The sequence below is a fragment of the Limulus polyphemus genome, unplaced genomic scaffold (assembly GCF_000517525.1).
Source record: "Limulus polyphemus unplaced genomic scaffold, Limulus_polyphemus-2.1.2 Scaffold2994, whole genome shotgun sequence".
NCBI classification, from domain to species: domain Eukaryota; kingdom Metazoa; phylum Arthropoda; class Merostomata; order Xiphosura; family Limulidae; genus Limulus; species Limulus polyphemus.
Genome location: NW_013668604.1, coordinates 84,925 through 97,631, shown reverse-complemented (window position 1 = coordinate 97,631; position 12,707 = coordinate 84,925). Strand labels below are relative to the sequence as shown.

Sequence of the window (12,707 nt, the reverse complement as noted above, 5' to 3'; positions counted from 1 at the left end):
CTGGGGATAAAATTAAAATCAATCCAGAATATAAATTTTTCTTAAATGGAAATTAATCAAATAAAATGATAAAATTCTTCTTTAATTCTTAAACTTTCATGTTTTATAAAATTTAAGTTGTAATTATTTTTAAGTTCAGTCTAAATATTAGATTGTAAATGGCAATATGGATTTTAAGGAAGTAGTAAGGTTCTGAAATCATTTTATTTTAATGTACTCAAGCTTTGTAGATAGTAATTATCAGTGATTGTTGCTTGTTTCATTTTAATTTCCCATTTATAAAGACTCTAAACACTGATATTTAAATGTCAGTCAAATTATACACTGTTCAATTAGGGTGAGTAGTTCTGCTTCTTATTGCTAATTTATTTTCTTAATTAGTTTATGATGCATGTATGAATATGTTTGTGTTTGCTTAAAACTGATAATGTAATTTTAATTTGGAAAAAAGTTATTTGTCTTTCTTGCAATATTATAATTAGTTTAAATAATAGGAAAAGCTGTTGAGCAGGTGAACATGAAGAAATTGCTAATGGAAATAGTTTTAATACACTTAAATATAACAGTGGATTAATGTTTTAATGTTGATACAGCCTGCTAGAAAGAAAGCATGGGAACTAGCTGTAGAAGAAGCAGAAGATGCTTTAAAAATGAGTCGAGCTGAACGAAAGCAAGAACTGACTTTTCAATATGTGATGCCAAAGCCAAAAAAGAATTCAGTAGACATAGGTCTGTATTGATAAACTTAGCATCACTAACAACAACCTAATTTCCTCTAGCTTTTTGCTGCCCAGTTATAATTATTAATATCCCATTCACAGTTATAATTATTAATATCCCATTCACAGTTATAATTATTAATATCCTGTTCACAGTTATAATTATTAATATCCTGTTTACAGTTATAATTAATGATATCCTGTTTAGTATTTTTTTTTTTATAAGTCAGTCTTCCAAGCTCTTTTTAGTGTGATGGATGTTTTTCATTATTAGGTTTTGATTTTTAACTTTTGATGGTACTAGGATATGGCTGTTAATTTCCCCCTCAGCAAAATTGGGACTTCTACTAGCAGCAATATTCTTCTCTCTAAAATTAACTGTTTCATGGTTAAATATTTTATGTATGAAATGTTAATAAATATGTATGTATATGTCATTTATATGTACAAGTCATCTATGTCTTATTTTCAAATATTAAAATTTTTAATTACATGTGTTGTTATGTTAATTATTTCACAAAAGTTAAAAGATGTTTGATTTAGACGGAAACTGATGTATTTAGGCTAAGAGCATCCGGATTGACTGCTGTTAGCCATCTTATACTAAAAAAAAAGAAGATATTTTATTAAAACTGGTTTAAACACCATAAGCTAATGAAGCATTAGAAATCTATAGGCCTACATATGCATTACAGAGGCTATATGATGTGAAACTAACCAGCTGGTGCACATGCTAATTGCCTTGGCAATCATTTCAATAAGTTGAAGATTGTTATCTTGCTGTCCCCATTTCTCTTACTTAGCCTGTAAATGCCATGCAGTCTAAATGAGGGTCACAAAACTGGTATGACACCAGCGAGTAAAATAATCTTGTCAATTGCAATTATAATAACCTTTTGTACTCAGAATTTTACAATATAAATGACTGAAATGCATTTATCAGAGGTGTATTGATTCTCACCAATAAGGATCTTTGAATCTTGCATCTGAAATGTGTACTAGCAATTTCTTTTGTAGTGCTTTTTAAGTTTTACTTGTAAACTTGAAACACTGACCAGCAGTCTGGTTGTTAATAATGTTGGCCTTGACCCATGATTATATTACAAATTAATAATTATGTCTAATAGTTAAAAGCTTTTGGTTTGTTCTCAGCCATTCCTTACAAAATATCACAGTTCCCTCACACTTCTTTTTTTTTTAATATTCTTAAAATATTCAACAATATTTGTTCAATTGGTATTAAGAATGAATATAAAATAAAACTTAAATTACCTATTATAAAGAGCCCAATAAACTTTGAAAGAAAATTAATATAATTTGTATTCTACCAACAAAATATATTTGCAATAAAGTTAAATGTTTAAATTACCTACTAGTTTTGGGATTTTTGCAAGTTTACAAAAACGTTGGGAGGTTCTAAAATATTTGAAAATGGAACTTTGACTAGTTTATTTGACTAGTCATTATTCAAACAGAATGCTTGTGTGTGTGTGTGTTTGATTCTCTTCCATACCAAAAATTATTGAGACATCAACAAGTGTTTTACATTTTAATTATTTTTTTATTTGGTTTAGATGAATGCAAACTAGAAAACAGTCATGTAACCAAAAATGGAAAAGCAAAAACACATAGCAATAAGTGTTCTCCCAAAGAAAAGCTCAAACAAAAAACACCCAAAGAAGGACCTGCAAAAAAAAATAAAAAAGTTTGTTCTTCTAAAATTCAAGGACGAACAGCAGCTGAAGATAGAAAAGCAGAAAAAAAACAAAAGCATATAAAACAGACTTCTTCAAAAGCTCATGAAAGGGGAAATTTTTTTGTGTTTTGTAAAAAACATTTGCACGAGAAACAACTGCAACATCCAGACCTGACTAGTTCAGCACTCGAGGATTTACTGAAGCAAGAATGGGCTCTTATGACTGACATTCAGAAAGCTAGATACAAATCTCGTTTCACTTTGGGAAAGCTCAATAATGGACATATTTCTGGGGATAATAAAATGAAAATACAAGGTAGGTTTATGAAGAGAAAATTATTTATAAAATGCATTAGCATTACTTTCTTGTTTTTTCATAATTGTTTTAAACTTAATTACACTGTCCATATTCTAAATGCAAAACTGAAATTCATATATCAAATACTACAATGCATTATAAATTAAACACTTCAAAGGTGTGGTCCTTTATAGACTGAAATGTTTTTTGAATGTATTCCAATCCATTAGAATATTGTAATCTTTGCATAAGTTTGTCTGGACTGTTACACGATGAAGCATATTATATAGCCTCTTCCAAGCTTTAAAAGATTATCATGATGCTTACAATGTAGTCAAGTTAATGTAATTAAACATCACTACACTGTTATCTCTTATTTATTGGGAGCTTAAAATGCTTAACTTATTAAAAAGAAGTATTTGGAAATTACACGTAGCTTGCTAGAATTTAAAGATAATAAAATTATCTTTGATTTGTTAAAATCAACTATTTTTTACCACTTTCATGGAAAGCCTGGTTAGGGTCAAAGTAATGAATATTTTGAAATCTAATAAAGTTTTAACAATAATTTACTAACATTCCTTTGTCTTGAAAACCAGAGTTGGTGAAAAATTATCTGAAATTTCATATATATACACTATTTGAAAGTATTGGCTAAGACTTTTTCAAGTAGATAAAGTTTAAAGATGAATGGGTAATGAATAAAACTTTATTACAAGTTTAATATAATAACAAAAGTGCAACATTTTGACAAACATTGCGAAAATGGTATATATTTGTTTACTACATTAAACTTGTAATAAAGTTCCAAAACATACTTACTGCCTCTCACACTACAGCTATTACTTGATTGCTGTGGCTTCTTTTCCTTTACCCATCTAAGCACTGATCTGCTTCAGTCTTTTATCCCGCTCTTATTTTTTCTCAACAAAATGTTTACTAACAGGTTTCTCTGTAATACTACTGTTCTTCATTTTTAATTTTTGATTTTTGTAAAAAAGAAAAAAAAAACCTTTGCATTTGGGAGGCTGATTTACAGCATGCATTCCCAGATTAAGGTTTCTGGCATGGATGAAAATTGGGTCCTATCCTACTTTTGATAGCAAGCATTGCTTTTCGATTGAGGGTGCCTATAAATTTATCCATAGTGAGATGGAAACATACGTACGATCTAATGGTGTTTCTTAGGGGGGGGGTATGTCTGAGGCTCCACTTGTGGGTGATCCTGGACATTTTGTAGAGAATTTAGATTCAAATTTTCCACTGCCTTCCTTTACTCTATTGGCTTCTCATGAGGCCAATTTGGTTCAGTCATCTCAGGCTCCTTTTCTTCGATTGGTACATAGAGTGCATGATGTTTTGGGTCTTTTTCCAAGTTGCATTTGAGTTGCACCTTCCTTGATGGCAGAAAGGTCTGAGGACAAGTACTTGGTTCTCCCTCCATCCCCTGATAATACGATTCATGGAGGGAGGTTTACTGCTCAGGTTCGTGAAGAGACAGCTATGCCTTTTCCACTATGTTTGTCACAACAACATGCTTTCACGTACCACTACCAGGTGGAAGCATATTTAGACTCTCAGAGAATAGACCTGCTCCTGGATATGTGGGTTCCAGAATGGAGTCTGTGATCAACCTGAATAGAACACTATTTTCTAGGAATCATCTGACCCCAACTAGTGGGCTAAGATATTTATCATCCCTTTTTGGAAGCCTCTCAGTGATTGCCACATCATTACCTTGGTTCAATTGTAAATTTCTGCACATTCCCTTGTCTCTTGGCTGGTATGTTGTTAGATGATGTTCATCTACCTGCTGCTGCCCTCCATGAGTTACATGATGCCCTTTTCTCCAGCCCTTAGTATTTCAGTTGTTCCAGTGTCTTGCATTTGAGGGTTGTTGTCTTTGGCTTTTCAACATTCCTCTGCTTCTATAGGGGGGTTGTAGTTCTGCCCTTATTTGAGTGTCCCGACCCCTGTCATCAGCCCTTCAGTCCATTGGTACCAAGAATAAATTCCACCCATATCCACAAAGCTCCTCTGCTCGGTTGGAATGCCGCAAGCAGCAGTGGTGACTACCGTGTGCCTTTGGGGTTTATGGGGCTTAGTTCCGAGAATTTCAGGATGTGTGCAAAACCTTTACCCCGGATTCATGGGTACTACATGTCCTTGTGGCAGGATTAGTCATTCAGTTCACATATCCACCACCATTATCCCCCCAACCTGTAGTGTTTGTGCCTCCCACAGATCCTTGGACTTCAGAACTTCATCAATCTTTCTCATTTAAATCAATTCCTAGATCCTTCAAAGTTCATGATCGAGTCATTCCTCACTCTACATTGGTATTTTTTGCCAGGATTATGGATGACCAAGTTTGATGTCACCAATGCCTATCTGCATGTTCCCATAGCGGACTCATCCCATCACTATTTGCATTTTGTGCACAAGGATCTGGTGCTGGAATTTAGGGCACTGGCCTTTGGACAAGCATTGGCTCCATATGTGTTCTGCTGAATCATACAAATCTTTTCTGATCATCTCCATTCCCTGGGCCTGTGCACACACTATTTCATGGATGTCTGGCTACTGCTGGCACCATCTTATCAGTTGGTGGAACATTACACCCAGATACTGCTTTCCAAAGCAACCAAGGCAGGATTTCTTATCAGAGCCAAGACATCTCAATATATCTTCCATCTGGGTGTCTTTTTTGACACGTATTTCAACTGGGCTCAGCCAACTCCCATCTGGCTCTATGCTATGGGACAGACAATCCAATTCTTCCTAAGGTCTCTCTTTGAGATGTGGACATCACTTGAATTCCTCTTTCCTTTGGGGCGAGTGCTCTTGCAATCCCTTCAGTTGTATCTATGTAACCAATGGATCAGGAACATAGATCGACTGGATTCCCCAATTAACTTATTCAGGATCTTTGATCTCGAGTGGTGGTTAGGTCAGAACAATACTATGATCGGTGTTCCACTGCTGCCACCTCCGCCACAGCTCAAACCATTCATGGATGTCTCACTTCAGGGATCGAGGTGCATATCTCAACAGTCAGGAATTCTAGGGCCTATAGATGGATGACAAGGCTTCTCTCCACATCAGTGTTATAGAACTTCTTGCTGTTCAAGGGTCATTCTCTCAAAATCTGGAATTATTGAGGAATAAGGTCGTCATGCTTCACTCTGACAGTTTTATGGGGGCATTTGGTCCATGACTCTCTGTTTTTGAACCTTGGGTATTCTGTATTGAGCTCACTCCCATCATAGCATCCTACTAGTGTGCCATGTTTTGGGGGTGATGAATTTTATGGCAGATCAATCGTCTCAACCCAATTGGATTCTCCCAACAGAATAGATGCTAGTTGAGAGGTTCTTCATTGTATTTGGTTACGGTTTGGGACACCGATGATTGATGCATTTGCCACTCATTGGAAAACTCAACTACCAACATTCTGGTCTCTAGTACCTCACCCTTGAGCACTGGCAATAGATGCATTCAGTTACGACTGGACTGGATTTCACCTATATGCTTACCCACCTATTTGTTTGTTTTATCTAGAGCCTTAGCAGTGTTTCATTCAACCCCCAGTTGTGTTCTGTTAATAGCAATGGATTGGGCAGCTCAACCCTGGTTTACATTTCTGCAATACCTTCAGGAGTGCCCATTTTCTCCATTTCATCTTTCACCGTCTCTGTTGAAGCAACCATGATCCGACATTTTACACCCATTCATCCTGACTCTCAAGCTTCATGCATGGAGGTTATGCAGTCCTTCGTACAGTGTTGGGTTTTAACTTGTAAGGTTGCCATGCACCTGTCTCAGTCTGTGTCATCCCAGGATGGACAATGGAAATGGCACACGTATTGACAATGATGTATTGTGAGGAGGTTGAACCTACTTCGTCCAGACATACCAACCAGAGCTCGGTTTTTGACCTTGTTCTTTGACAAGGGTTTTGCATCTTCCACAATTGCCCTATATAAGGCTGCCTTATGAGCTACCCTTAGATACTCAAAGAGACTGAAATTCTTTGAATACCCAGTGCACTCCGTCCTCCTTAAGTTGTTTCAGGTCCTTCATCCATCACGACCATTTGTTACCTAACTGAGATATAAAGGTGGTGTTACATGCTCTTTTTCCACATCCATTTGAGCCCTTAGCCTCATGTGCCATGTATCACCTTTTCCTTAATGTTTATTTTTTGTTGCTGCTGGCATGCAGACATCACTGGTCTGAATTGTTTGTGCTGCATGTGTGCAGGATACTTTATCATTCTACCTATGTCCTTCTATACCCAGACAGATCCTTCTTACCTAAGACACTGGCAATCAGGGAGGGGATAATTTCTTTTGACTGATTCATCTGACTACTATTTCTCACCTCTATGACCAATCAGATCCTGATCATTCATTATGTCCAGTAAGTGCCCCACTAAAGCTTTTATATGTACTAGACAATAGCTTTTTATTTATTATGACCCTTCAGTTTCCTGGGTTTTATCCCCAGTTACCTACCTTGACAGGGTGAGTACAAAAATTAATTCATATTATTTATTCTGGTCTGTTTTTAAAGGCGAGGAGGGTTTGTAACGTAACGTAACATTTCTATATCCTACATGGCCCAGTTCAGTTGCTCGCTGGAGAACATTGTCAGGCTGGTATGTGGACCTCCTCCAATACTTTTATTTCACATTATTTGCATGATTTGATAGTATCTTCTTATGAGGGTTTCAACTACCCATGTAGCTATCCACTGGATTATAAAGAGGTGTGGGTATTTTCATTACTAATTTGTATCTTCTTTCCTTTCCAACATCCTTTACTTTTTTTTTACAGAATCACACTCTGTGATGAGTGTTGTCAAGTAATGTGTTTTTTTGTCAAACCAAATCTGCACCAGTAACCACTATCACAGTATGCTTTATCTAGGTTGCAACAAGCTTTGTAGAAATTATGACTATCATGAGTAAAGCATAAGGGGATTCTGACCATCCCTGCCAATCATGGGCTGGTTTGCTTTTATAGATTTAGGGAACTCAGCCCCCCCCCCCATATTGTACTAGTTGAGCTAGGGAGCTTACTACTAATTTCCAGTTACTGGGGTGGTGGACAGAGGTTATTCTCCAGAGTGTTCAAGTGACTTTCCTCCAAGTTGGGGACCCCTCTAACCCGGATCATGGATGTTTTTTTTCCTCTCCCAGGTGTCGGTATGAGCGGCACTAGCTTACATGGAAATGTACGTGTAGTACTGGCTGAAATTCGATGCTCAACCATCCGGTTGGGTTAATCGTGGACCCTTTTTTTGATCAATATTTGTTCAATACATTGTTCATGATAGAGGGCCCATTGTCTCCTCGTAATTCTGAACATAGAGTGGTCCCATTTTGGGTCCTTAGTTGAGAACTGTTTGTTCCACATCCTCTCCATAATTCCAATGGCAAGGGGGAATTTACCTTGCCAACATTGTTGGGGAGTGAGGATGAGTTTTCATAATTCCAGGCCAGATGAGTTCTGTTTCCTCAGATAGAGTATGGCATACAGGATCCTCTCATTCTGAGTTTGGGGTATTACCTTTTGGACTTCAGGTTGAGGAGAGGGTTTGTACACTTTGTTGCTTATCTTCTCATCGTGTTTCCAGTGGCTCAGAATGCATCACTCTACAACTACAGGTTGGGATCCACTCACAAATATATCTGTTGTGGTCAAATGCCCTAGCCACCAATGTAGGATTTAGGGACCATGGCCCTATAATTCCAACCCCGAACAGTGGGACCTCAGCTACCTGGTTAGGGCCTGTCCAATGGTGATGGTTGTAGTGCACGATTCAGGTTCTGGGTGAAGAGCATACCTGTTCTGGATGTAGTGTGGTTCTCCCATTAGGGTGCTGATCTTCTATTGGCACAACTATGATCTATGCAGATGCATTTTGTATGTATAATGTGGGATTCCAGTTGTAATGTGAGAGGAGATAAGTATGTTTTGGAAGTTAACATTTTGTTAAATAGAAAATGTATTTCCAATAAAACTTACTTCTGTTCACACGCTCCTGCCTTTTCTCCCCTATAAGAACCAGTGCTAGTGATTGTGGATTGTGTCAGTCAGTCTTGAAAAAGTGGCAAATTATCTGAAGGAGGTGCTTATATACTGCACAAAGATAGAGGGCACACTGATGTAGGTGGAGAATGTCAAGAGACAGATATCATCAAGGGCAATTAAGTGGGTACTAGAAGACTGGAGCAAGCAATGAGAAATCAGACCAATGCTTAGATGGACGAAGGAAAATAAACCCTAACAGTTGAATAATAGCTGTAGTGTGAGAGGAGGTAAGTATTATTGGAAATACATATACAATTTAAGAAAATAACTTTTCTTCATTGTCCATTCACATTATTATCTCAGAGTGAATTCCTTGTCATCAGATTTTCTTTTTCAAGTACATTGAGTGGGTTACAAAAAAGTTGTATTGATTGTCAACCGTGTTTTTGTAAGACCTTAAAGAAGTAATTATATGGAACCTACATTTTATTTTTAGGCATCAAGAACTTCAAACTAAATAAAAAACTTAATAACTTGAAAAAAATAAAGGGTAGTACTTCAAAGACTGCATACAGAATACATGATGCAAAAATACAAGGTACAGTTGAGTCCATAGTTTCTCATGGGAAAATAACAGAAAAAGACATGGAAGTTGAAAGAAAGGTAGGATCAGTCTTGTTTCATACCTATAAAAAAAAATCTGTATTACATAACAAAATAATGAACAAATTATGATTTATATTTATTTATGAAAAATGAGAGTGTATATATGAGTAGGTGTAATGTGGTTATGGTGTTCTTCAAAATCTTGATTCCTTGTTTTATGTGTATATCTAAAGCTAGAAATAATTATTCCTTTTTTTCATGTAATTTTCTTCCCCTGGAATGTGGACTTAGCTCATCACTGAAATTAATTATTATATTGCTAAAAAATGTTTAGCAAAGTGATATCCAGTTTCCCCATTGTGTATTACAAATTACGTAATGCACAATCTGTTTGCGAGTTGCTCATGAGTTTACTTTATGAAAAATTATTTGTTTTCTTTATTTTACATAATCTAATCTTATGTAACCTAAAAATTTTCTAGTTTTTAAATTTTAGTTACTTTAGTAGTAATCAATAAAGAATACACATGAAAAACAAGAAATATATTACTTGCTAGGGTTTTCTTTTTTGCTGTTGACTGTTGATGAAATACAAATGGTACTACTACAATACATTTTTATTTAATTAAATAATGCACCTAAAGACACAGAATAATAACATGTGAAAAGCTGACAATGCCCTGTAACTATCATAATTTTTCTGGCTTTCTAACTATGCAATAAGAGCAGTTAAAAATTCAGCTAAGCTCATCATTGTGCTACCTATCAGAATAAAGTTTGAACTGGAAGTGAAATAGACAACTCTGTACAGAAAACAATGTAATATGATATGTCATTTGATAGATTAAAACTTTGGCTTTCTATTGGTTATAAGTAATTTAGTATTAAACATTAGAGAGAACTATTGGGAATTTATGAAAGAGGGGATGTGACAGGGGGCATGGCAAGAGGGTTCTAATTTTCTATTTTATGGCTCAGTAACCAGATAAGATTGAAGACTATAAAAAAATGCTTGGCATAAATAATAACAATATTATAATTTTGGAATGGTGTGCACATTGGCTGGTAGTTGGAAATTCCCAAATTTCCCCTCATTATCTTCATTTCTTTAATGGATTCACAATCATTACAAATTAAAAACAACTCTTCTTTAATAAGAAACCTCTATCTTCAAATTCAGCTCAGACTAATACACAAACCTAGCTTCTGCATTAAAAATGTATTTCAGTACAAAAGACATTTACCTTAACTTTTACATACATGGTTTGTGTATAAGTATGTGTGTAGTGACTGTAAGGTCACGTACATTGGCAAAACAGAATGCCAATTGAAAACTAGAATTTGTGAACATTTAGGAGTATTTAACAGAACTGACCATCCACTACTTAAACCCAACCATTCATTCACATATTGAAACCACGAGTCACAATATTTCATCTAATGATTTCTCTGTCATTACTACAGGTTCTTCAGACTTTGAACTTTACATTAAAGAAAGCTTACTTAACTAAAGACTGCCTTACTCTTAACGACTAGCAAACCTCAAACCTCTAGAATTATTCAAAATGTACACAGTTAAAACTCAACTGTTTTGCGATGTATGTATAATCATTTGTTTTTTGTTTTATCCTTTCTTTACCACTTTACTTAATAAGTAAGCAAAACCAATACTATAGTTTTAGTTAACCCTTTTGCTATGGGTAGGGGTCAGAGGGCATGTCATCACGTTTGTAGACTTTCATTCAAAATTTTATTGAACTACTGTTTAATTAATGTATGTCAATAAGTTTGGTATCAAGATGTATATTATAATTCAAATCTTAATATTATACAATAGTTAATTTCTTAATTTAAAAGTAAATATTAAAACAATTCCTACATATTGATTTTTATGTGTCACGTGGTATGTTGAATGCATCTTTGGTTCAAATTAGATGTTGGTGATGTCTAAATACAAAGTCTATAGTTTCTTGTGGAATAGAAACTCAAATTATCGATATTGACAAGCTAGAATATAAAATAACAACCTCCTATCCATTTTCTGAGGTATTCTTATTATATGTATGTATGTGTGTGTGTGTGTGTGTGTGTGTAGTGAATCAACCAAAGTTGCCCCATCCACCTCTTTCATTTTTGAAAATACTTGCTTATGTACACCTACTTTGCCCAATGATGTGTGTATAACCAATCAAATGCTTCAGATCTGGGCCTTTTCTCACACTCTCGGTGATGGTTATTTTTGGGCACTTTCTTCTCTCACCCCAACTTACAAAATACAGCTTATCTGATCACCAGGTTTTACACTTCTTGTTCTCTCCCTGCTTAAGAGGTTCTTCCCTTTTGAAGTCTGTGGCTTCTCTGAAAGCCATCCTTCCTTTGGTGCATGCCCTTGTATATCTCCTACAATGGATCTCATGGACCCTTGATTTTCTTTTTGGAGGTCCTTTCTCCTCTCAGAATTGTCAGAGTGACTGGACCTTGCTGTCCTGCTTTCTATGTTCCCTTACCACCTTTCCAACCAGATCTCCCTCTTCTTTGATGCTTCTCTCTTGGAATGAGGTACATTTTTTGTGGGGGCAAATCTTCCAATATTTGAATGTTAGACTAGTGTCCACACCCCATCAACATACTTGACCTTATTTCAATTTATTGGACATATTCCCATTCCTGCTTCTACTAGTGGTTCTCTTGTTCATCATCTACTCAATCTTCTCCATGTCCTTTCCTTGCTCAACCACCCTTGTGATTTCTGTTACAGGGCCTTTTTATTTTTGGGTACTAACTATATACTTCTGTGCCTGTTTACATCCTTTGCTGGGAGATGTCTTCTTGTTGGCAAACTGCCTTTCTTAACAAGTCCTTATTCTTTCAGTGGAAGAGCCTCTGCACCCCTAATCTTCAGAAGGGTTTACACTTGGTTGAATATGTCCCTCTTGGACACTTTGCCACCCTTCTCAACTCTGGGCTTTCTCTCTTCCTTTGGCTCTGCCTATTGATTTTCTCATTTAACCCGATGACTACCGGCAACTAACTTTCTTAGTAGGCAATGCAAGTCTTGCTATATTTCATTCCAACAATAAAACTAGTGGACGAATATTTTCGAAAATTCATAAGTACTTTGACAAATATAGGTAGTTTAATAAACATAAAGCCTATTACTTTTAATAAATTTAGTTTTTTTGCATTATGATCTTTAATATCTTGGAAAATTACATTAGGAAATCGTATTTATAAGAAATAATTACAATATTTATATTTGCTACAGATCTGAACTTGTTATTTTTAATGTTTTAGTACATTATTTTGAAATCCCCAAAAAATTGTATCCTCCATAAAATGCAAATTTTATC

General features: G+C 35.5%; 1 protein-coding gene across 1 annotated transcript in view; it reads left to right on the top strand.

The window, feature by feature from the left end:
- Positions 1 to 12,707, top strand: part of LOC106468398 (histone-lysine N-methyltransferase NSD2-like) — a 68,816-nt gene that overhangs the window by 26,490 nt on the left and 29,619 nt on the right. The window contains 3 exon segments of the mRNA XM_013928821.2: positions 594 to 729; positions 2,294 to 2,731; positions 9,248 to 9,414. Of these exon segments, the coding sequence (XP_013784275.2) occupies positions 594 to 729; positions 2,294 to 2,731; positions 9,248 to 9,414 (741 nt within the window).